The 22,619-nt window shown below is 50.0% G+C and overlaps 8 protein-coding genes across 8 annotated transcripts; 5 read left to right on the top strand and 3 right to left on the bottom strand.

Moving 5' to 3' along the window:
* Positions 1–391: 391 nt before the first annotated feature.
* On the bottom strand, positions 392–1,925 carry VRG4 (GDP-mannose transporter into the lumen of the Golgi; the record flags this gene model as incomplete). The annotated part of the gene is made up of 9 exons (XM_036775854.1): positions 392–584; positions 634–750; positions 806–951; positions 1,004–1,180; positions 1,232–1,300; positions 1,350–1,406; positions 1,467–1,664; positions 1,714–1,769; positions 1,820–1,925. The coding sequence occupies 9 exons, from the start codon at positions 1,923–1,925 to the stop codon at positions 392–394; spliced, it is 1,119 nt and encodes a 372-aa protein (XP_036631873.1).
* Positions 1,926–2,161: 236 nt separating this feature from the next.
* Positions 2,162–3,353, top strand: PC9H_006302 (uncharacterized protein; the record flags this gene model as incomplete). The annotated part of the gene is made up of 10 exons (XM_036775853.1): positions 2,162–2,221; positions 2,275–2,312; positions 2,361–2,399; positions 2,453–2,491; positions 2,544–2,598; positions 2,654–2,787; positions 2,837–2,950; positions 3,001–3,075; positions 3,127–3,203; positions 3,256–3,353. The coding sequence occupies 10 exons, from the start codon at positions 2,162–2,164 to the stop codon at positions 3,351–3,353; spliced, it is 729 nt and encodes a 242-aa protein (XP_036631872.1).
* A 318-nt stretch (positions 3,354–3,671) lies between these two features.
* On the top strand, positions 3,672–5,805 carry PC9H_006301 (uncharacterized protein; the record flags this gene model as incomplete). The annotated part of the gene is made up of 4 exons (XM_036775852.1): positions 3,672–4,101; positions 4,149–5,138; positions 5,193–5,243; positions 5,300–5,805. 4 exons carry the CDS (start codon positions 3,672–3,674, stop codon positions 5,803–5,805), a joined length of 1,977 nt encoding a protein of 658 aa, XP_036631871.1.
* A 1,357-nt stretch (positions 5,806–7,162) lies between these two features.
* On the bottom strand, positions 7,163–9,062 carry PC9H_006300 (uncharacterized protein; the record flags this gene model as incomplete). The annotated part of the gene is made up of 8 exons (XM_036775851.1): positions 7,163–7,315; positions 7,366–7,469; positions 7,523–7,701; positions 7,754–8,057; positions 8,113–8,279; positions 8,333–8,638; positions 8,695–8,861; positions 8,919–9,062. The coding sequence occupies 8 exons, from the start codon at positions 9,060–9,062 to the stop codon at positions 7,163–7,165; spliced, it is 1,524 nt and encodes a 507-aa protein (XP_036631870.1).
* A 661-nt stretch (positions 9,063–9,723) lies between these two features.
* On the top strand, positions 9,724–16,103 carry PC9H_006299 (uncharacterized protein; the record flags this gene model as incomplete). Its single annotated transcript, XM_036775850.1, has 26 exons — positions 9,724–9,816; positions 9,869–10,034; positions 10,094–10,542; positions 10,602–11,084; positions 11,133–11,333; positions 11,384–11,662; positions 11,722–11,952; positions 12,005–12,076; positions 12,127–12,307; positions 12,363–12,928; positions 12,986–13,210; positions 13,259–13,715; positions 13,768–14,143; positions 14,197–14,248; positions 14,301–14,336; positions 14,389–14,487; positions 14,537–14,591; positions 14,647–14,693; positions 14,744–14,815; positions 14,867–14,961; positions 15,014–15,176; positions 15,229–15,405; positions 15,457–15,735; positions 15,786–15,910; positions 15,962–16,019; positions 16,071–16,103. 26 exons carry the CDS (start codon positions 9,724–9,726, stop codon positions 16,101–16,103), a joined length of 5,070 nt encoding a protein of 1,689 aa, XP_036631869.1.
* Positions 16,104–16,356: 253 nt separating this feature from the next.
* Positions 16,357–19,861, top strand: PC9H_006298 (uncharacterized protein; the record flags this gene model as incomplete). Its single annotated transcript, XM_036775849.1, has 10 exons — positions 16,357–16,397; positions 16,454–16,799; positions 16,880–17,317; positions 17,375–17,684; positions 17,741–17,834; positions 17,886–18,298; positions 18,352–18,419; positions 18,476–18,601; positions 18,657–18,779; positions 18,830–19,861. The coding sequence occupies 10 exons, from the start codon at positions 16,357–16,359 to the stop codon at positions 19,859–19,861; spliced, it is 2,991 nt and encodes a 996-aa protein (XP_036631868.1).
* Positions 19,862–19,982: 121 nt separating this feature from the next.
* On the bottom strand, positions 19,983–20,882 carry PC9H_006297 (uncharacterized protein; the record flags this gene model as incomplete). Its single annotated transcript, XM_036775848.1, has 7 exons — positions 19,983–20,026; positions 20,079–20,178; positions 20,238–20,337; positions 20,417–20,460; positions 20,516–20,589; positions 20,671–20,702; positions 20,761–20,882. The coding sequence occupies 7 exons, from the start codon at positions 20,880–20,882 to the stop codon at positions 19,983–19,985; spliced, it is 516 nt and encodes a 171-aa protein (XP_036631867.1).
* Positions 20,883–21,047: 165 nt separating this feature from the next.
* On the top strand, positions 21,048–22,604 carry ETR1 (mitochondrial 2-enoyl thioester reductase; the record flags this gene model as incomplete). The annotated part of the gene is made up of 7 exons (XM_036775847.1): positions 21,048–21,566; positions 21,620–21,709; positions 21,768–21,835; positions 21,889–22,009; positions 22,079–22,106; positions 22,163–22,386; positions 22,452–22,604. The coding sequence occupies 7 exons, from the start codon at positions 21,048–21,050 to the stop codon at positions 22,602–22,604; spliced, it is 1,203 nt and encodes a 400-aa protein (XP_036631866.1).
* Between the last annotated feature and the right edge of the window lie 15 nt (positions 22,605–22,619).

The raw sequence follows: 22,619 nt of genomic DNA, 5'->3' as shown, positions 1-22,619 counted from the left end.
GGAGAAGGAGGAAACCGGGATCAATCACAAGGTCGATGGAGTGACTGAGTTAGATATAAGGGAGAGAAGAGGTTGAGTGGATTGCCGTCCCTTGATAACAGAAGCAACTGGGGCTGTATCCGCCCCCGACACTTCACCATGGCAGACGGAATTAGCGCGGCGACTACCGCTCCATCTCCACTATACTGTCGATTTCACAGGTTCTAACTCCTCACATCCAGCGACGTTCCCGTCTACAAGCACCCGGACAAGCACCCGACGACGTTCATTATCTTAGCGAGCCTTGGCAAGAAGTCATTAATCTTATCGCGTCGGTCAGGAACGCATGATATCATCCGGGGCAAGAGAAAGTCCATACAAAACGAAGTCCATGCTGTGCTCTATGCTACAATCATCGTTTGGTCAATGGTATGAGGGGTTCGACACGACTCTCTGCTTTCTTCTGATTATTCTTAGCTATGGCGTAAAGCAGGCCGGCAAAGAAGCCAACGCCAATGGCTGACACTGATCCAAATGTTGCCGGATCGCCAAAGAACAGCATCCCTGATGCAGCGACAGGTAGTTTATTCAAGGCACCCACCATGCTAGGCCACTTATCAGCGCAATTGTCCTCTAGGTTGAGGCATGACCCACCTATATGTTGTGCTGCTGGTGACTCGTACACACCACGCCGTCGTGTACGAAATACCAACAGCAGCGGCTCCCGAAAACGCGATCGCGAAGAGCAAGAAGTTCCGAGTTTCCTGGGGGCTGTATCAAGGTTCCTCGATTAAAAGGCCCGACGTTATCAATGACAACGGCTCACAAATTTCTGGCGAGGCTTGCAACGCTCCAATCTTCCACAAGAAAAGAGAAAACAATGAGCACGGGGATGGACAGAAGATTATTGTAGAACATGGAGTCCCAATCCGAAAAGCCCGTAAGCTTGATCCTTTTACGCATTGCCAGGACCTGACAGGTGTGTGTAAAATTGAGACGTTAAGGAGGATATAACATATCTTACATAGGCCGCACTTGTAGCGCAATTGATGAGCATCCACAGATATCCGATATTTAATCGCGAGACAACGCCAGGCAGCGCCTTGAGTGATTCCAAGCTCAGGCCTATGCTTGTAATGGGTACGGAATCGCCCAGAGTTGCGGAAACATCAGACCATGCTGCAATGATCGAGGAGAGGACCTGCAAAGTCATGTTGAAAGTGCCAAGCAACATAACAGGAAGGTTACTTACCATAAAGATAAACGAGACGAATGTTAACCCTGTGATCCTGCCTCCAAACCATATGACTTCTCCATATGCCTGAGTACACTTGAGCCATGGCTCACGCGATGGAGGGTCGGAAACTTACAATCAGAATTATAGTCAAATTCTTGAAAATGGTATACACCGGTATGCTAAGAAATTGCTATGCGGCGGGTAAGCATGCGAAGCCGATGACGGCTGAGGCGAAGTATATCCGACTTACTAGACTCTTCGACCCAGTATATATCACGCTCACGAGGAGGAAGCTGATAGGGAACCACGTCTTGGCGTCCTTCTTATCAAAGTCTCGGAATGATATAATTCCCATCTTTTTCACCGCAGTTACACAACCGATGCATACGGTCGATTGTATACATAGTAGCAGGAAGTTCATCGTAAAGTGCGCTCCAGAGACGACAAACTGGAATCCATTGAGAGTGGCCTAAGCTTGAGAGTTGACAGCTACTCACCTTGTTCACAACTGTCATAAGGATCGAGGCAAGGCAGTAACATACGATTGGCGGAACTGTTTCTCTCATTGGCACGCATGCTATAGATGAAGGTCGTTGACAGTACCTGGGGAGACGTGCGCATCTGGGTTGACGGCGCCAGTCGCAATGGCCTTTTTCAACTCTGCAGCATCCTGTTCTTCGTTCGAAGCTCGTCCGTTAGGCGAGGACATTTATACGCGGGCAGAATGGGTATATCGAAACGCGACTGCGCGTCGTGAAGGAGCAATAAGCCTGAAATTCGAGAATTTGTGGGCTTGGCTGTCGGTTGGCAGGTTGACTTCGAGACGTGGCGCGTAAGAATTGATGATGTCGTGAACGCGGGGCTGACTAAGCAGAGACACCAGTGCGCGCATCATCGCCGTTGCAGCGTTCCACGCCGCAGCACTTACAATTCTTACCTTCAACCATGTTTCCGGAGTGGTTGTCGACCGTGGCGTCTGTGGGGATGGCTGTGGGCCCGCCACTGGTACGTCGACTCCTCCATTGAGCAGAGACGCGCTCAACGCCACGGCGATATAGGTCTACGCAGACCAGGCGTTCTCTATCGTGAAACGAAAGTACGTGTGCCCTTCATTGCACATGTTCTTGCTCTTACTGTCTCACAGAGACTCTACGGGCTTCTCAAAGGATACCTGTGCGATCCTGTTCGTATCCTCCGTATACCGAATGACCTCCGATTCAAATGATCATTCCGCAGCTTGTTGGCCAACCTAACTCGATGCTTCTTCTGGTTGGGGTGAGTCCCTCTGCTTACTTATGTTGAGCTACAGCGTACGAACTGCTTTCAGAGAGAGATTCGAGCGGGCCTTACTCATACAGTCGATATTGATGATTTTCGCCCAAGTACGCTCAACCATACCGTCTCCGAGACTGACAAGTCTAACGCCGGCACCCAAAGATCGCCCTCTTATTCATCTGTCTAAAATATCGACCGCGGATATCATCAGAGTCACTTGGTGGATCTAGTCGCCCGTTGTCATTTTGGCAATGGGCGACTTTCACTCAATACATCGAATTCCTTGCCGGCTTCATGTGCGTAGTTCCCAAGGCCTTTCAAACTTTACCTCATCACAAGTTACAGCCTTGTGCAAGGAATAGCTTTCCTTATATTCGGGCGCTCCAAGTTGTATGTGTCAATCCTCGGATTCGTTGCCTTGGGGTTAGAAAGTACTTTACCTATCCCTCAGCTAATCAGGTCAGTCTTGCTCGAACACGTCGGTTGACTGCATACTAACTTTTCATCAGTAATTACAAACAACGGTCATTGTACGGCTTCCGTATGTCTACTCTCCTAGGCTGGGTAGGCGGGGATTCATTCAAGTAAGCAACGTATTTCCCAGATGATGGATCCCCTTAACCTCGGAACATTAGGACATGGTATTTCTTCAACGAAGGCTCCCCTCTGCAGTTTAAAGTCTGCGCGATATTCCAGCTGTCCATTGATTTCGGTACGTCTACATGTGGCCATACGATTCGGGTTTCGCTAACGCCGGCTCGCAGTCATTGTGGCTCAGCGGTTTATTTACGGGAATGCCCCTCCTGAGACTGTCCTCCCAGATGATGATTTGGAACAAGCCCTCGCTCTCGAAGATGATTAGATGTCCAGATGCCTTGCGCAAAGACCATAGAAAAACTTTGCGTATCTCGTCGCTACTATACGGCGTAAGGAAGTTGATTACAATAAGTATAGACACGCAAATTCTGCAGTACATGCCAGATTCGACGCGAGTGAGCATTTACTTGGTCCAGGCTTGAGGTAATTACACGCGAACGCGGTCATGTGATCCCCTATCTGCCCTCTCCCGCCCCTAAACTCCCTAAACGTTCTTCAGCGCGGCCAACCGCTAGTTGCGACCCACCATACTGTTCCTGCTGGCCAGACAGCCGCAAAATATCCGCCAAGGCGTTTTCTTCCAATGGCGCCTCCAGAAGTCAACGCAGACCACTACACAACGCTCCCGCGAGCCCGCCGAACTTCGCTTCCATCTTCCAATCTCCGAAACAGTATACGCGTAAACCACCGACTTCGGGCAGCTTCGACGAGCTATTCTCCTATGAGACCGTCATTTAACCATGCTTCAGTTACCCATACCTCCAGGCCTGATATTCGGAGCCAGAATGCTCAGAACGCCCGCGTTAAGCCACGCCCATACACCAAGCCAGATCCCGACACGATATTGCCAGAGATCAAGAAGCTTCTAGGCGATTTTCCTGCGTCGGCTCCGCCACAACAACAAATACGCGACTTCCTGGATGTTGACGAAATATTTGCTTTACACGACCGAGACATCATGGATCGCAGAGAGCGAGAAGACCACAGGGGTGCAAGGAACGATCAGGGGCTCAGTACGCGAACCAATATTCTGCTTACCTGTGTGCTCATGAGATTTCAGCGGTATTCGGCGTCCATCTTCGCCAAGTCTCTATGTATGCTTCTGGATTTCTGCCACTGGCCAGCGAACCACGGTCATGTGCTTATGAGATACCTCTCGTCGCGTCGATGATCATCCAGGAACTCCAGGAAAGGGGAGTAAATTCCGCCTTGCCGTTTCTCCATCCCAAGCCTGCTTCACGAGCGCGCATACTCCACCTCTGCCAGCTCTTTGACTCCTCTCCGTATTATCCGCCTTCGTCTCCCCCGTTCAGCGAATCGACGACAGATTTATGTGCCTTGTTAAAAATGTACATACTTGCGTTACCTGAGCCGATGTTCAGCGAAGCGGTCTCTGAAGGACTCTGGCGGTGGTGCATCCGGCCTTCCCTCGAAGAAAACGATCTCAGGGCTCTCGAATCTAGAAAGGACTTTCGACCAACCACTGAGGGCACACGCATCCGGATTGCGGCGCTACTATTTCGACTTCTGCCAAGCGCTAACGTCGGTCTTCTGGTCCATCTCTTGGATTTCTTCTCTCACTTTGGTTCACCCGAAGATTCGAAGATAGAAGAAGGAGCCCCGGGTTCGCAGACAGAATACACGGAAGCTGGCCGACTGTTTGGAGAGGCGATATTTGGATCAAGTTTAGGCGGACAGAAGTCGACGTCTCGGCAAGGTGCAAAGATACCAGGAAATGCAAGAGCTGTCAGCATAATGCTATGGGTCCTCCGGTGTTGGTCTTCGATACGGCCGTTCATTAGTGGCATCAGCACCCCCAGCGGCAATCTCATTCGTGTTGACCATATACATGAGCGCAAGCATCCAGGAAGTGAGCTCATCCTCCTGGCGGCCCCGATCCCCAAGTATCCACCGAATTATCCCGGAATGGCCTCCGGATGTAGGAACGAGAAGGCGAATATACGTCGCAGTAATGAATTTATCGTGGCACCGCAAGGTGGAAGAGTTTCTCCCCCGACGGGAGCCAATGCTTCATCGTCTACCCCACATGGTAAGCGTCATGGCGACTTCATCAAGGCGAAACGAACTGATGGGTTTGTCGCAGGAGTGGCACTCAATAGGGAAGAAAACATCAGTAGTTGTTCGACCCAAGCTCGTAAGCTGTTCCCCGTATATCTTAAATTTCGTTGCGACTGATCTGGGTGTCTGTAGTTGACGAGAGGTTGGTGGATGTCAACTTGCTCACGATTCCGCCTATGGACATGGAATTAAACCTTAGTGACCTTTCCGAGCCTGAACATTCTCATGCACCCCCGACATCGTCAATATCACATTCATCCCCTACAAATGCTACAGGTGCAGGAGAGGAACAGGGCAATCTGAAGCGTATCGAGGAGCTCGACAAAGAACTCAGAGACGCGCTGTCAAACGCAGCAGCGGCTAAAGAAACCCAAGAAAAGGTTGAAGCCGAGGTCCGGGATCTGCGCGAACAGTTAGCTCGCTCTGAACAGCGCGAAGCGGAGATTACAGCTCAACGTGATGCACTACAAGAACGCTTGAACGATGCTAATGCGAAGACGACGAGCACAGAAAACGAAAATACGGACTTGACGGCAAGTCTTGTTACTCTGAGGAAAGAGTTAAAAGCGTTGGAGGTAGATCGTGACGCCAAAGCACATATTGTGGATGAAATGAAAAGAGTATTGGCTGTAATCTAATGCCTCGGCTTGTAGTCATCCACCACATATGAATGCCAATGGGACCCCAATAATCTGTTGTTAAGGACTTAGAACTATCGATAACATCACGAAAGCTTGGGAATAAAGAATTCGGGGTCACTACGCTGGATTAGCGGAGAAGTTACTGGGAACCGGAATTGGCAGAAGAGAAGTCGTGAGTATCAGCCAGTGTTTACTAGGCACTATGACTGGCTTTGCGCCGTTGGTCTCGAAACGTTCTCTTCCTACAAAGAGGAGACCCTCCCACTCGCCCTGGCTTTCGACCCTGCCTCGCTCCTGGTCTTTCGATCATCCCTCAAACGACGCACCACAGAAACTGAACATCAACGACCGCTGGACGCGCTACGGACACACCCCTAGACCCCCAAGTATCCACCGCAAAGTGTCGGAGCAGGCAACACCTCCTGTAGAATTCTTCTGCCGAGATCTTGGTTCGGGGCAGTTCTGATTTAGTTGAGGCGTTGATTCGAGGTCAAGCGCCCTATGTCGGTGATGCCTTGGAGGGAAGGAGGAATGTCCGGTTTCGTAGTAGAATATGTCCCAGGTCCTTGCGTCCTCAGGATCTCGACCGTGTAAGTCGAGGTTTGGTGGCTGAGCCTGTCATTTCGTCTTTCTTGCACACGGTAGAATCGCGAAGACTATATCGCCCGACGATCTGACAGCCAACGAAACAACCACTGGGTCTCAGTTCGACACGTCGGGCGTGCGGTCCCGCCTATCCATACTGTCCCTGCCGTGTCCCTGGATCCATTGTGGATGTACGATATTCAGATTGGGATCCAGATTCGCGAGACGTTGGCGGTTCGAGAGTTCGTTTGGAGTGGGGGATTGGTCTCGGTTGACAATGGGACGTTGTTGGGACACAAGCTTGTGGAGATTACGGTATGTCTACTACCGATTACCCTCTTCTCGAATTCGGCCTCACTGACTGTCGCCTCGAATCTCCCAGTAATAGGACTTTACTGTCGACGATGAAGACTACTGCCCCGCCCTCCGGGCGGCTGTCCGGTTCGGCGCCTCCTAGCCCAGGGGGTCTGTTGCTCTACGTCTCTGCCAGTACGTAGCACGCCAACCAAAATATACGAGCTGGATAAGAGGATATTTGGTTAGCGTGGTGAACGTGGTGGGAAAGCGCCGTTATTACCTCTCGTACTTGAGTGTCCGAGCATGTTTATCTAGCTCTGAATCCACGCCTGTTTTCCCAATTATGAGTAGGTCGGCGCGGGTATCTCAAAGGGCGACGGCATCGGGTGCCCCGTCTTCGCTGATGAATGTTGAGAGGGAATGCGTTCTTGCTTGAAACTAGCCAATACAATTCAAGGAACTAATTTTACAATCAGCAGGCTACACCTATTGCATTATGAACGCTGCAAGGCGCTATGGTAGGTAATGTTACTCGGACTACGATCCATTGGTTGTCGACGTCCAATCCAGCATTGAAGGGTTGGCCAAGGGATATTCCATGAGTACTGATGTAATCATTATCGGACTACGAAGAAGCGGTCAGAAGCAATATGGATCGGAATCGTATCGACTCACAGCAATGAATAGGAAGTAGTCGTTGGGGAAGGCAGGGTCATCGACAGGAGCAAGCGTAAATGACTCCCATTTCGCGTCAATCAGCGTTTCGTCATTCGGTTCACCTAGATGCGCGGTAAGTAGGTCTCACTTATGTCAAGCGGTAGGCAAAACATACCAGTATGCAAGCCGAATCTAGCAAGCTGGTCTTTATCGATGAAATCCACGAACTCTGTCAGTGCTGCAGGAGTAACGCTCTTGTCGAGCTTCCCGCCTGGTGCAACCGGGTTAACTGGATCGTCGAACTTAGACCCGCGTATGTTGGTGGCCTGGGAGATGTCTACCAAATCCGCGTGTCTGAAAGGGGAGTCAACCCGAGCGTAAGTGCACAATGACTTTGAATCCCTACTTATACGAAGCATCGATGTCGTCATCTCCTCGACCATTGCCGTCCCGAGCAAGGGCCAAGAACAGATTAGGGCCAACGAAGATGATCTCGCTGCACCCTCTAGTTTTATCGTTCTTGCTTTGTGGAAGGGGAACTACCCACTCTCCGATCAGCGATGGACGAGCGGTAGGTGATAATACATCAAAAGCAAACAGCCGCGTGAATCGAGATGTAGTTTTGTCGGCGCCGCCATCTTGGATTGTCGCAGTCTGAAGCATTGCATATAGGGTCGAAGACGTGGTGTCCAGTGTTAAACCCTCAAAGCCTAAGACAAGGTTTAATTGGTGTCTTATCGTCATGAACGATATATGTTAACGCGCCTTGATTGCTCGTTCTTCCTGTTGCCGGGTCGGTGTCTGCAGTGAAGTTTAGTGTACCAGCGGCGTCATGGGGAAGAATGGCTTCAGGAGGTTGAATCGTTTGTAGGAGTTTGCCTTCGCTGGAGAATCGATAAATATATGGCCCATATTCATCGCTGACCCAGAATCTAGAAAGATATGTTGAGTGTGGTCCGCCAGGGAGAAGAGAATTGGTAGTTACGATCCATCAGCATTAGCTACTATCCCTTCAGCATCTACCGTTAGATGAGGCTCAGCATTGCTCGCAATTGGCATTTCGGGGTCAGCAGTGGCAACGCTCGGGAAACCACTCTGTGGCAGCCGGACGGCCAAAGGGTCGAGTCCGCTGGTCGGCGCATCTCCCCTTTCTGTCTCTAATATAGTCCTTCGGTACGTGAGTTGCAGCGTTTTCTGTGCGTCTTTGAAGCTAAGCTTCTTCTTGTCGGTATAGGGCGTCAATACGAAATCAATTTCGTGTCGCCGACCTTGAACGTCGACGGTTCCGTCTCTGCGATGGAAAGAATAAGCAAGGATAAATTAGGTGTGGGGAAAGGGAGGATGTACACGTTAAATCCGCGATCAGGGTGCATCACCAGGGTACCAGTATAGGTCCCCGACGAGGTCTTCGCCCAGGTTCCCAATTTGAGTGTCATGGCACTACCTATTCCACCGAGAGTGTCTCCTGTTGACTCCCTAAAGTCCGAAGGGATGAGGCCGAAGCCTACGATTCCCTGAAAGCAATGGTGTAAATGTCTACATCGTGGTCGACAAGAGTCTCTAGCGCATACCTTGTTGACGAACGTCTGTCCGCGCACTTTGACAGAAACATCGGACTTTGCGGCTATTAGCGATGGGGTCGGTGATGCATCGGCATGATGCAGAACGGATACGACCTGCAGCAACACAGCGAAAGCGCTCGTTAATTTCACCATCATCAACGATCGTCCAAGAAATTGGTGCACCCACTGTTATTAAATACGCTGGGGGTCTTCGCACGTTCGACTGTCATGAACGTGAGGGAAGAAACGACCACCCGTTCACACCAAGCCTTTCCACATGTGCATTCTTCTCGAAGCCAGAACTTGACGCGCGCGTCGGCGGCGAGCTCCCGGCTATACTCCTTTTCCCATGACACCCGCAATGTCGAAGATCGCCTGTCCAACTATGGATCAAATTCTCATGTGGACGTTACACAACCCGTTCTAAGCTTTAAAAATGCAGTAGTAGGGGAGCAGGCTCGCGTTAACAGTTCGCGTGTTTCTGCTATCTCAACATGGTCGCCTGAACAATGTCGCGACTATGTTGAACATTAGTTGAGGCGCCGCTGCCACATATCCTTGAGTTGGCGTACCGAATAGAGAGATCCCTTGTCGCTTTGAACTGCAATGACTTTTCGACCTTCCTCCACTAGTTGACTGCTGTGCCACCCTGGGTCGTGCGTCCACTGTTTTACCTGCAACCGGCGGGCTTTACATACGCGCGGTGCGCAGTGACCAGCTAAGCGCCCGTACATATCCGTGTATGTAAATAGTCGTAAACATCCATCCAGTCCTTTCCCAACTTTCCATCTCTACACGACCCAAATCCCTCACCATGGCGGCCGTGGACGCTTCGAAACCCATTGCTTTCTGCGAGCATCTTCAACTCTCTAGTCTTGGAATACAGCCCGCATCCATTTCGTTCCAGGTCCGTCTCAATAGCGCGTCGTGCGCGTCGATAAGTGCTGACGTATTTCCAGACTTTGACCCTCGAGTCCGACCACTTTATTTGTGTTCGAGAAAAGATAAATGAGCAGAACCAGGTCGTTATCATTGACCTCGCTGACGCCAACAATGTGCTACGAAGACCTATATCAGCCGAAAGTGCAATAATGTCCCCCCATCAAAAAATTCTTGCTCTTAAAGGTGAGCAAACATCAATGTAGACTCGAGAGGCAAGTAGTGATACGTCTTCTTCGTCAAAGCTGCACGCACGCTCCAAATATTCAATATCGAGGCCAAGCAGAAAGTCAAGTCCCATGTCAGTAACGAAGATGTCGTGTTCTGGAAATGGGTTTCCGACACCACCATTGGCATTGTCACCGAGTCGGCTGTATACCATTGGTCTATTTCAGACCAAACTTCCCCACCCCAGAAGATCTTCGACCGTCATCCAACTCTTGCGGGCGCCCAAATTATCAACTACCGTGTTACTCCCGATGAGAAGTGGCTTGTTTTGATCGGTATCTCTGGCAACTCGACGAATCCTTCCGCATTCAAAGTGAAAGGTTCCATGCAGCTATACAGTCGGGACCGGGGTGTCAGTCAGGCAATTGAGGGCCATGCTGCGGCTTTCGCTGAGGTGAAGTTGGACGGCCATCAGAAGCCTACGAAGCTGTTCACCTTTTCTGTTCGTACCGCTACAGGTGCTAAGGTATGTGCTTTTCTGTTCGCCTGAAACGTCATCAGATTTCTCAATATTCCTCTTCGCAGTTGCATGTCGTGGAAATTGATCATCAAGCACCGGACCCACCTTTCGTCAAGAAGGCGGTCGACGTTTACTTCCCGCCTGAAGCCACAAACGACTTCCCCGTGGCTATGCAAGTGTCGAAGAAGCACGGGATTGTATACCTCGTCACCAAGTACGGTTTCATCCATCTCTACGACCTTGAGTCGGGCGCCTGCGTCTACATGAATCGTATCTCTGGCGAAACGATATTCGTCACTGCCGAGCATGAGGCCACTAATGGTATTATCGGTGTCAACAAGAAGGGTCAAGTGCTGAGCGTGAATGTCGACGAGCAGACGATTATCCCTTATATTTTGACGACTTTGAACAACACGGAGCTGGCCTTCAAGCTTGCCAGTCGAGCGAATTTGCCTGGTGCTGATGAATTGTACATACAACAATATCAACAACTCTTCGCAAGTGGACAATTCGGCGAAGCAGCTAAAGTTGCTGCTAACTCACCACGGGTACGTTATTATTTACTCAAGCATCTTCTTTTCCTCATCTTGCTCTAGGGCATTTTGCGTACGAATGCCGTCATTGAGTCGTTCAAGCAGGCTCCAGCGCCGCCCGGTGGCCTTTCTCCCATTTTGCAGTACTTTGGTATCCTCTTGGAGAAGGGAGAGCTCAATCACTTGGAGTCATTAGAACTTGCTCGCCCTGTTCTGCAGCAGGGCCGCAAGCAACTGCTAGAGAAATGGCTGAAAGAGAACAAGGTTTGTTTCTCTCTTCATCCATCTCTATCACAATTCTGACCTTCTTGTAGCTTACATGTAGTGAAGAACTTGGTGATATCGTCCGTTTGCACGACATGACCCTCGCCCTCAGTGTCTACCTGCGAGCAAACGTGCCCAACAAAGTCATTGCATGCTTTGCGGAAACCGGGCAAACCGAGAAGATCGTTCTCTACTCGAAGAAAGTTGGATATCAACCGGACTACGTTGCTCTCCTTCAGCACGTCATGCGTTCAAACCCAGAGAAGGGTGCTGAGTTTGCCTCGCAACTTGTAAACGATGAGAACGGACCTCTTGTTGACATTGAGCGGGTGCGTCCCCCGAATTCCATGTTGCATAGATTGTAGCTAACGGCTGGATTGATTCGCAGGTGGTCGACATCTTCATGTCTCAGAATATGATACAACCTGCTACCTCCTTCCTCTTGGATGCCCTCAAGGATAACAAGCCAGAGCAGGGCCCATTACAAACCCGCCTCCTCGAGATGAACCTCATGCACGCTCCCCAAGTCGCAGACGCTATCTTGGGCAACGAGATGTTCACGCACTACGACAGGCCAAGAATCGCCAATCTTTGCGAGAAGGCCGGCTTGCTTCAACGGGTACGTTCTCAATAGTATCATTGACCACGCCTGTCTCATAACGATTATCTAGGCACTCGAACACTATGAGGACCTTGCTGACATCAAGAGGGCAATTGTGCACACTACTGCTCTTCAACAAGACGTGCGTGCCTTAGTTTGTTTAGTCCACAGTACCTGACCCATTCTCCGTAGTGGCTCGTCACCTATTTCAGCCGCTTGACCACCGAGCAATCCATGGCATGCTTGAACGAGATGCTACGCGTCAATATCCGCCAAAACCTCCAAATCGTCGTTCAAATCGCTACCAAGTACTCTGATATCCTTGGGCCTGTCAAGCTCATCGAAATGTTCGAGAGTTTTAAGAGTTCGGAAGGTTGGCATATATAGCTGTCTCAAAGCCTGCATCAACTAAGAGTATTATCCTCCAGGTCTCTACTACTATTTGGGCTCCGTCGTCAATCTCAGTGAAGACCCGGAGGTTCACTTCAAGTACATCCAGGCTGCGACGCGTACGGGGCAGATTCGGGAAGTCGAGCGCATCTGTCGCGAGAGCAATTTCTACAACCCAGAGAAGGTCAAGAACTTCCTCAAGGAAGCCAAATTATCCGACCAGCTCCCCCTTATCATCGTCTGCGACCGCTTTGATTTCGTCCACGACCTCGTTCTGTACCTCTATCAAAATGGGCTCACTAAGTTCATTGAAGTTTACGTGCAACGCGTCAACTCTGTTCGAACTCCCCAGGTTATTGGTGGTTTGCTGGATGTCGACTGTGACGAAACGACCATCAAAGGCCTTTTGGCTTCTGTTACTGGCAACTTCCCCATTGACGAGCTCGTCCATGAAGTCGAGCAGAGAAATCGTCTCAAGTTGATTCTGCCATGGTTGGATGCTCGCGTGCAAGCCGGGTCGCAGGACCCCGCCATCTACAATGCCATTGCTAAGATCTCTATCGACAGCAACAGCAATCCTGAGCAATTCTTGAAGGAGAACAACGTTCGTACCCCCTAATCCTCTTGCCCATCCCCATGGCTGACTCATATTCTTCATTAGCTTTACGAGCCACTCGTTGTCGGCAAATTCTGCGAGGCTCGCGATCCATACCTGGCTTACATTGCCTACGCTAAGGGTTTCTGTGATGACGAACTCATTGCCATCACCAATGATAACTCGATGTTCAAGCAACAAGCACGGTACCTCGTTAAACGTCGCCAACCTGAATTGTGGGCCCAAGTCCTTGTACCCGATAACATGCACCGCCGCGCCCTCATTGACCAGGTATAGTTCATTTCCTCTGATTACTACACCATACTCATCAAGACTTAGGTCGTCGCTACAGCCATACCCGAGTGCACTGACCCCGACGATGTGTCTACTACTGTCAAGGCGTTCTTGCAAGCAGATCTACCCATTGAGTTGATCGAACTTTTGGAGAAGATCATCCTCGAGCCATCACCATTCAGCGACAACCGCAATCTGCAGAACCTCATGCTCCTTACTGCTATCCGTGCGGACAAAGGAAAGGTTGTCGGATACATCAACAAACTCCAGAACTACGACCCCGCCGACATTGCCAAGATTGCCACGGAGCATGGTTTGTATGAGGAAGCGTTCACCATCTACAAGAAGCACGAACAACATGCGTTGGCGATCAATGTTCTCGTTGAACATATCGTTTCCATCGACCGTGGTTTGGACTACGCGAAGAAGGTCAACAAACCGGAAGTTTGGAGCCGACTCGCCAAGGCTCAGTTGGACGGGTTACGTATCAAGGACTCTATCGGTATGGATAACTTTCGCCAATGATGGTCAATTAACCCACTCACTTTCCTCAGATTCTTACATCAAGGCGGAAGATGCGTCCAACTTTGCTGAGGTCATTGAGATCTCCAACCACGCCGGCAAACATGACGACCTCGTTCGATACCTACAAATGGCCCGCAAGACTCTTCGTGAACCCAAGATCGACACTGAACTTGCTTACGCGTACGCGAAGACCGACCGGCTGCACGATATGGAAGACTTCCTCGGTATGACCAACGTCGCCGATATTCTCGAAGTCGGAGAGAAGTGCTTCGAAGACGAGCTGTACCAAGCCGCGAAACTCTTGTTCACCAGCATCTCTAACTGGGCACGTCTCGCCACCACCCTCATCTACCTCGGTGAAAACCAGGCCGCTGTTGAGAGTGCTCGCAAGGCTGGCAATACCCAGTACGTAACAGATTAAGATGGTTTTGCCCGATCGCTCACTGATTACTCTACAGGGTATGGAAGCAGGTGCATGCTGCTTGTATCGAGAAGTCCGAGTTCCGCCTGGTACGTACCCGCCCCCTGCACGGTCGATAGAGAAACTAATGCCAGATTATAGGCTCAAATCTGTGGTCTGCACATCATTGTGCATGCGGTAAGCTGCCCCTTACCCCTGTTAGGGCATGTATACTAACATACCATTGCAGGAGGAACTTGCCGCACTCGTGCAGATGTACGAATACCGGGGTCATTTCGAGGAGATCATTTCGTTATTGGAAGCTGGTTTGAGTCTTGAAAGAGCTCACGTATGTCTTCTCTACTCTTGCTCTGCAATCCGCTCATAACTTCCTACAGATGGGCATCTTCACCGAACTTTCGATCCTTCTTAGTAAATACAAGCCAGCGAAACGTAGGTCGAAGCTGTTTCTCCATCTTCAAGACGCTAACCTATTGGTACTTGTTAGTGATGGAACATCTTAAACTCTTCGTTTCGAGGATCAACATACCGAAGGTAACACAATGGCTTATCACAATCTAACGAAATCTCACCTCGCTCCGTAGGTCATCAAAGCTACGGAAAAAGCCCACCTTTGGCCCGAGTTGGTTTTCCTGTACATCAAATACGACGAGTTTGTGAGTTTGTTACTTGGTTGGCCTTTAGATATCCCTTAAGGCTACTTGCAGGATAACGCAGCACTGGCAATGATTGAACGATCGGCTGACGCCTGGGAACACAATCAATTCAAGGAGGTCATCGTTCGTGCAGCTAACGTCGAAATGTAAGTCTCTTCTTCATTGGCCTCACGCCGCTCAACAGTTTTTTTTGCACAGCTACTACAAGGCACTTTCGTTCTACCTGCAAGAACAGCCGACGCTGCTCACCGATCTTCTTACCGTCCTCATCCCTCGCATTGATCACGCCCGTGTCGTTCGCATGTTCGACCAAATAGAACACACTCCTCTCATCCGCCCATACCTCATCGCCGTCCAACACGTAAGCATGTTGTACCAGTCATGTTATATGTGTTGACTAACGATCTTTGTAGCTCAATATCGAAGCCGTCAACGTCGCCTATAACAAACTTCTCATCGAGGAGGAAGACTATAAGACGTTGCGCGACTCAATCGATAGCTTCGACAACTTCAACAACATCCAACTTGCTCAACAGTTGGAGAAACACGAACTCCTCGAATTCCGTAGACTTGCCGCCCACCTATACAAGGTTCGTTCATACTCTAGTCGTTCCTTGAATTCCTCACTAATTCTGCTATAGAAAAATGGTCGCTGGGAAGAGTCCATTGCCATGTCGAAACAAGACAAGTTGTACAAGGATGCTATGATTACGGCTGCCGCTTCGGCTTCAACAGAGGTCGCAGAGGAGTTGCTATCGTACTTCGTGGACATTGGGAACAAGGAGTGTTTCGCCGCCATGCTCTATCTTTGCTTCGACCTTCTCCGATCAGACATCATCGAAGAACTTTCATGGCGACACGGTCTTAACGATTTCTATATGCCCTACAAAATACAAGTACAGCGATCGCTGGTCGATAAGGTAACGCATATGCTCCCTGTCGTACCCCATCCCATCTCAACTCTATCTAGCTGGCGCAATTGGAGAAGGACTTCCACGAGAGACTAAAGAAGGAGACCAAGAAGGAGCAGGAGGAGGCAGAGGCCCCCATCATTAACCCTGGTGGATTTGGAAACCAACTTCTCCTCACAAACGGGTATGTCCAACTTTACTGGATAGATTGACTAGTTACTGATTCGCCACTTAGGTTTGGGGGTCAAGCCCCTCCAATGCCAATGCCAATGCCTAACGGTGTCGGTATGATGGTAAGTGATGTGTTTACGAGCGAAGCTTTGTACTCACCTAATCCCTTTTAGCCGACTATGACTGGCTTCGGCGGTGTATTCTAGTGGATTTTCGTATACTTCTTTACTTTGGACCTCCGTATAATGCTTTCTTGAACTTCGTAATGAATATGTTTCCTTTGTCACGTGGTATTGATTGTGAGACGCGCTGTTTACTCTTATTGATAATCACGTTAGACGATTGCGGCAACATCATGGCCTGACACTTCTTGACTCTACTGAGACCACACTCCTTGTTTCATCTTTCATCTTTCATGTACATTTCTTGACTCTTTTGACTCTGTCTCTTAACCTCGACATGTCCGAGCCCGTCGTTGTTGAAGGCGTTCCATTCAGCTTGCAAGTTATTCATCTCAAGCAAGCAATAGACGAACTAATCAATCATAGCAATCTAGTTTTGTCTCCCTTGTTCGCGAAATCTCAGAAATAACTCCCAAATCTGCTGCTAGACGGCCCAAGGATCCCCTTATCCACCCTGCCCGTGGAACATTCCGCCGTTGGCTAGCTGCACTTCGACGACAGTTCAACCCACTCCCCCCGAATACAGTCAGCATACTCTTGAGACTTCTCTTTCCCGAGGAGGATAAGAAACGGAAGTATGAGCTACAAGAAACCAAATTTATCCCTCTCCTGGCGAACTGCTTTGGTTTCTCGAGCACATCCCTCGAGAAATGGAATGCAGAGGGTAACTCTGGGTGCCTTGGCTGTGAGCTCCGACGCATCCTGGAAGAAACGCATGCCGTAGGTTCCCCTCCCTCATCTCCCTGCCGCGCGAGTCGCGATTCAAGCTTGAACTTATCAATATACTGAATGCATCATAGGATCCATCCGAGTCGATAAGTTCTCTCAGCATTGCACAAGTCGACGAGCTTCTAGATGAACTCGCTGCGTCTTCGTCGTTCACCGATAACTCTATTCGCCGCAAGTACCTCAAGGCCTCTTGGCGCCCTCGATCGGCCGTAATTCGATGTTTATTTCGACCATTGACTCCGTTAGATGCAGCGTGTGCCGTCCAGATCATTCTCAAGGACATGAGACCTCTGCTATACCCACAAACTGAGAAACATTATACTGCGGCTTTGAAGAATCTGAACTCTAGATCATATACGACGCTCACCAAAGAGGATGTCATGTTTGAACTCGATCCCCCTGGCTCGCTATACCGAATGTCCAAAGTTGTCGCACGTCTGGATGAAGCCGTCGAAGCACACGAGCAATCTCTCAAGCCTGGACAACCTAGAATAGGGATCGCTATCCAGGTGACGAGATCCTCGACCTCTTTTCCACACAACCCGCACATCTAAACCCTTCATAAGATACCAAAATCCTCCAAAGCTCAGTCTTGTGGACACGGTTTGAAGTTCCTTCAAGGTGCCAAGAAAGTATACGCTGAGACGAAGTACGACGGAGAAAGGGCCCAGATCCATGTCGAAGTTCCTAGCGATGGGACGAAGGCTCGCATTACGATTTTTAGCAAGAGTACACGAGACTCTTCTCTAGACCGTGTGGGTGTATTTCCGATTATTCGGCAGGCTCTTGGTCTGGAAGAAGGTCAGACCCCACGGATATCACAAAACGTCATCCTGGATGCGGAGATGGTAGCATATCAGAACGATCATATCGACGGTAGCTAAATCGACCTAGACGGAGACCTGGTGGCTGATGAATGACTACATACACAGAATTCTGGCGCATTCGGGGACTCGTTGAAACTACCGCGTATGGCGTTCGTGGTTCACGTCGGATATCAGGGGCAGGGAAACCCTCCAACATTGCGTCAGCCCACAATTTCATTTGCCTTCTTGTCATTATCTGAACCACTTATAGGAACTCGCAATGCTCATTGGCAAGCTCAGTAAACGAGGGTTGCCATCTTGCCCTAGTCTTCTTCGATATCCTTTATCTTGATTCACAGTCTACCTTGCACCGACCTTATGATGAACGTCGCGACCTACTAGAACGCACGGTACAACCTATCCCTCACCACGCTCTCTTCTCCAAGCGCACGCTGCTTGAATCCCGACGCGAATCATTGACAGCTCATCTTTGTGAAGTCTTCGCAGACGCAATATCAAACCACGAAGAAGGGCTCGTGCTCAAGGCAAGCAATTCACGCTACAACGATACGTTATTGCCTTGGGTGAAGGTGAAAAGGGATTATATCCCAGGGCTCGGAGATTGTCTGGATATGGTCATTCTGGGTGCTGACTGGGAGAAGGATCGCGGGAGGGGCCTTTATGGTAGTTTCTCACTTTTAGCGTGGCGCAATACTTCCCGTTAACTCTTGAGCTAGCCCCAACAGGTACACTCACTACATTCTACGTAGGTATCCTCGAGAACTCATTTGAGATTGAGTCGTCCGTGAGTCCAGTCCTCTTCTGCCCCCGCTTTCGCCGTGCGCTGAGCTCCGTTCGTAGCCCGGTACCAAACCTGCCTTTCACATTTACTACACTTCGTCCTACGGTCTTGACCGTGAAACGCTGGAAGAAACCAATTTCTTGATCAAGAGTTCAGATCCCGTTGAGTATGACAAGAAACACCCAGTAGGTCCCTTTCCAGCATGCTGAATCCATATGGCGGGCTGAAACCATTTTCAAGCCGCAAGGGCTGCCTTATGCATATACTCTATATCCAGGCATCAAACCTCCAGGCATCCTGTTTAGTACCCCTCTTCTGGGCGAACTGTACGGTGATCGCTTCACAAAGGCTGCACAGAGCAAGGTCAGCATCAGAATACCCACGTTCAACTCCATCATTGACTATCTCTGTAGTACTACGAACTTCGCTTCCCTCGCCTGATCAAGATATATCGCCCAAAGGAACGTTCGTGGCAAGGCGGCGTGACGCCTGAAGTACTGCTTTCCACAGCACGCGAAATCCTTGGTGTCGATGATAAGGGCAAAGATGTACGTGATGTCTGTAAAGGTTTATTTGGACAGCCGCCGTCTCCGGGTGTACGAAGCGGGAAGAAGAGGATGAAACAGCAGGTGCACTGGGTCTCGAGGTTACGACACGTCGATAAACTTCCGCCGCTGGAACTGAAAAGATTAGTGAGGGACCACGACCGCGAAGCTGACCGAGGAATAGAAAACCTCGCTTCGGAAGACGTGGACGACGACGAGGCGGATTCACCTCTGGGAGAAGTGACCAACCGATTAGTGCCCCCGTTCATGTTGCCGCAACTCAGCTCTTCCTCTCGCTTGTCACCAAGAACTCCAGACAAGTCGACAGTCTCCCGTGAACTGGACGGATCACCGCCTTTTAAACGCAGGAAGGTTTCTGTAATGAGCAGCCCCGTTTTCTCTTCGCCTCCGCTCGTGCCTACAACTCCCTGCCAAACTCGCGCCGGAATACCCACTCCCATAACATCACCCGTCTTCTCCAGTCCCATCTCCTCTCACACCGCCATTAAACCCACGTTAGAAGACTTCCTTCGACATTCACTTATTTGGGTCGCTCGCAACAAGCCCACAACAACGGCCTACCCAAATATCCCATCTGACAACGAACTTCATTCCCTAGAGTCCGTGTTCATCGGCTGTGGCTGGTCAAAGGATATTCAGGGGACGTCCACTAGTTCTTGGGTAAGGCAAGGCGTGATATTCGTCGAGGACTCGACTTGGCACCGATACGTTATGGACGCCATTTACCAGAGGAAGCAATCGATGACGATGTCTCCAACCCGTGGCAAGGACAAGGTTGATGGTAGTACATCCAGAAGGAAACCGATCTGGGTGTTCGATTGTAAGGTATTAGGCATGGAGACTTGGGATGCAGAAGATGCTCTATGTCGCTCAGATTGAGAGACAGAATTGTTATCAGTATCATTATCAGTATTTATTATTTATGTATGCTTCTGTGAATATGGATCGTCTGTGGTATTAGTGAGAGAGAGAACCCTGAGGAGACCTTTTGGGGAGAGGACTACAATGATTGAGGCGCGAGAGAATCGATGAGGGTGACCATGTCTATGCCATCTCAGTAACAATCTGTGATACGGGGAGAGAAACAGAGTCTTACTTTCACAAGCCTCCTTCATGCTTGCCATTCCGTCTATATGTTGGTCTTCTATCTTATCTCCCTCTTCTATATGTCGTTCTATGCTTTTCCCCACGATCGACTATTCACATATGTTACGCAATAAGTAAGATTACGCGGATACAAATACCGTTGACGCACCAGTATGTTTGCTTGCTCTTTCTGTATTTCGGTCCACTTCTTTCGTATTTGATCCTCGAGCGTGATATAATCTCCCATAAACTTGGTGTATACATCATCTCTGGGAATCGTCAGGATCAGACCACGTAGCAAGCGAGATGGCCGTGACAAATTCGAACGCGTATTAGCCGCCAACTTACATGCTTTTCGTGGCTGTAGTGACACCCTTGACGACTTCTGTTATCTGTCAAGACGGAGTCAGTGGCATATATGCGCGCCAATAGTATGATATTCCTCACCTCGTTCGATATTCTGCCTTTCGCTGTTTGCAAGAACTTCTTCTCTGCGTCTCTCTTCTTCTTGACTCGACTGGCTTCACAATGATGATTGAATGTCAACGCCTGACCAACCAAGCAACGCGAGAGCACCATATATGCGCATTTCGTGGACTCACTTTTGAGCTGCTCAATGAGAGTAAGCATATTCCTGTTCATTTCCAACGTCAATAACCGCCAACACCGCTGTAGTAAAGCCAGACACTGACTCGAGATTCGGCGCGTCACTACTATTTGACTCCTGCGATGCAGAAGGAAACTCTTCCTCTTCCACCTCTTGACTATAGTCAGATTCATTATCATCCGCCTTCGTCTGTCTGTTTCTTGCCATGACTGTTGCGGTGCGCAATGGCGAGGAAGGTAGGGGAGAGACGAGGAAGTAAGTTAAGCGCGCAATGTCGCGTCCCTGATTCAATCACACGCGTCGTGTCACAAAGCGTGATCGTGACACTCACAGTGACATCACTCTAACCCGTACCATCACCGGGATCTACTAATGTCGTTATCGTCGAGGCTAGCCTCCTCCTGCCTGGTTCGTCGGGGTGCACCCGGCTTCTCTACCAGCGCCCTCCGCGCCGCCTCCAACCGCGCCGTCGTATATACCAAAAACGGCGATCCCACCTCCGTACTCACGGCTCTCACCCACCCAAAACTCCCCTCCCCGCCCCCCTCCACCCTCAACATCAAATTCCTCCTCGCGCCAATCAACCCCGCCGATATCAACGTCGTCGAAGGCGTCTACCCCGCGAAGCCCCAGCTCACATCTTCCCTGACCCAGTCTGGTCTGGGGAGCGCCGACACACCGGTGTACGTCGGTGGGAACGAGGGTTTGGCTGAAGTGACTGAGGTAGGCAGCGGGGTAGAGGGGGTGAAGAAGGGGGACTGGGTCATCATGACTCGTCCGCAAGCGGGCACTTGGTCCTCGAACAAGAATGTTTCGCCGCGCGAGCTTCTCAAGGTCCCTCGGGAGTTGGATGGGTTCAAACTGGATGAAGTTAGCGGTGCAACTATAACTGTGCGGTATTTACTCTGTGAACTGTCGTTATGCTGTTGCTCATAAATGTATAGGTCAACCCAGCGACGGCGTATAACATGATTCACGACTTTACGACCCTCCAGGAGGGTGACTGGCTGGTCCAGAACGGTGCCAACAGTGCTGTTCGTCCTTACTCCCTGTCAGCGAAGATCGTGGGGTTCTCACACGTATTCGCCACAGGTAGGACAAGCAGTCATTCAAATAGCCGCTGCCAAAGGTATCAAGACACTCAACTTCGTCCGCAATAGGTACGTTCGTGTGATCTTTGTCCTAGTTGCCTCTGCTCACACAGATGACGCAGGGATAATTTCTCCGAGCTGAAAGCCCAATTAACAAGCCTTGGTGCTACGACCGTCCTGACATATGACGAACTTGCCGATAAGTCGCTTCGTGGAAAAATCAAGGAATGGACGGATGGGAAAGTCTGTCTTGCTTTCTAGTAGTGATCCCCCCGTTCTATATCTGACATGGCCACTGTTTAATTTGAACAGGGGATTCGCCTTGGCCTAAACTGCGTTGGTATGCACTCTTCCTCAGGTAACCGTTCGTCAATTGCTAACAGGGCGACATACCAGGCGGCAAAGATACCACATTAATGACCCAACTCCTTGGGCAAGACGGCCACTTGGTAACATACGGCGCAATGTCCAAACAGCCTCTCTCGCTCCCCACCCCAATGTTCATCTTCAAGAACCTTCAAGCGCACGGCTTCTGGCAGAGTCGATGGTACCAGCAACGCGGTCCCGCGGAACAGGGGGAATTGATGAAGAAACTAGTTCAGTTTATGAGTAAAGGGCAGGTATGTGCTCGTTATTCACTCCTTGATTTTTGTACGGCCAATCTCATAATTCTTTCGTTCCTTAGCTTAGTCCCCCTGAACACGAGATTGTTACTATTGGTGGCCATGAATCAGACGAGACGGCCACCCAAAAAGTCAGAGAAATTATGTCTAAGCTTGCCGCAGGGCGTTTTGGGAAGAAAGTCTTGTTGCGCATGGAAGAAGTATCCTCTGACTAGATAGAATGTCAGTAT

Source organism: Pleurotus ostreatus (assembly GCF_014466165.1).
Source record: "Pleurotus ostreatus strain PC9 chromosome Unknown scaffold_4, whole genome shotgun sequence".
Lineage (NCBI taxonomy): Eukaryota > Fungi > Basidiomycota > Agaricomycetes > Agaricales > Pleurotaceae > Pleurotus > Pleurotus ostreatus.
The sequence above is the reverse complement of the archived record's forward strand: the minus strand, read 5'-3'. Positions and strand labels throughout refer to the sequence as shown.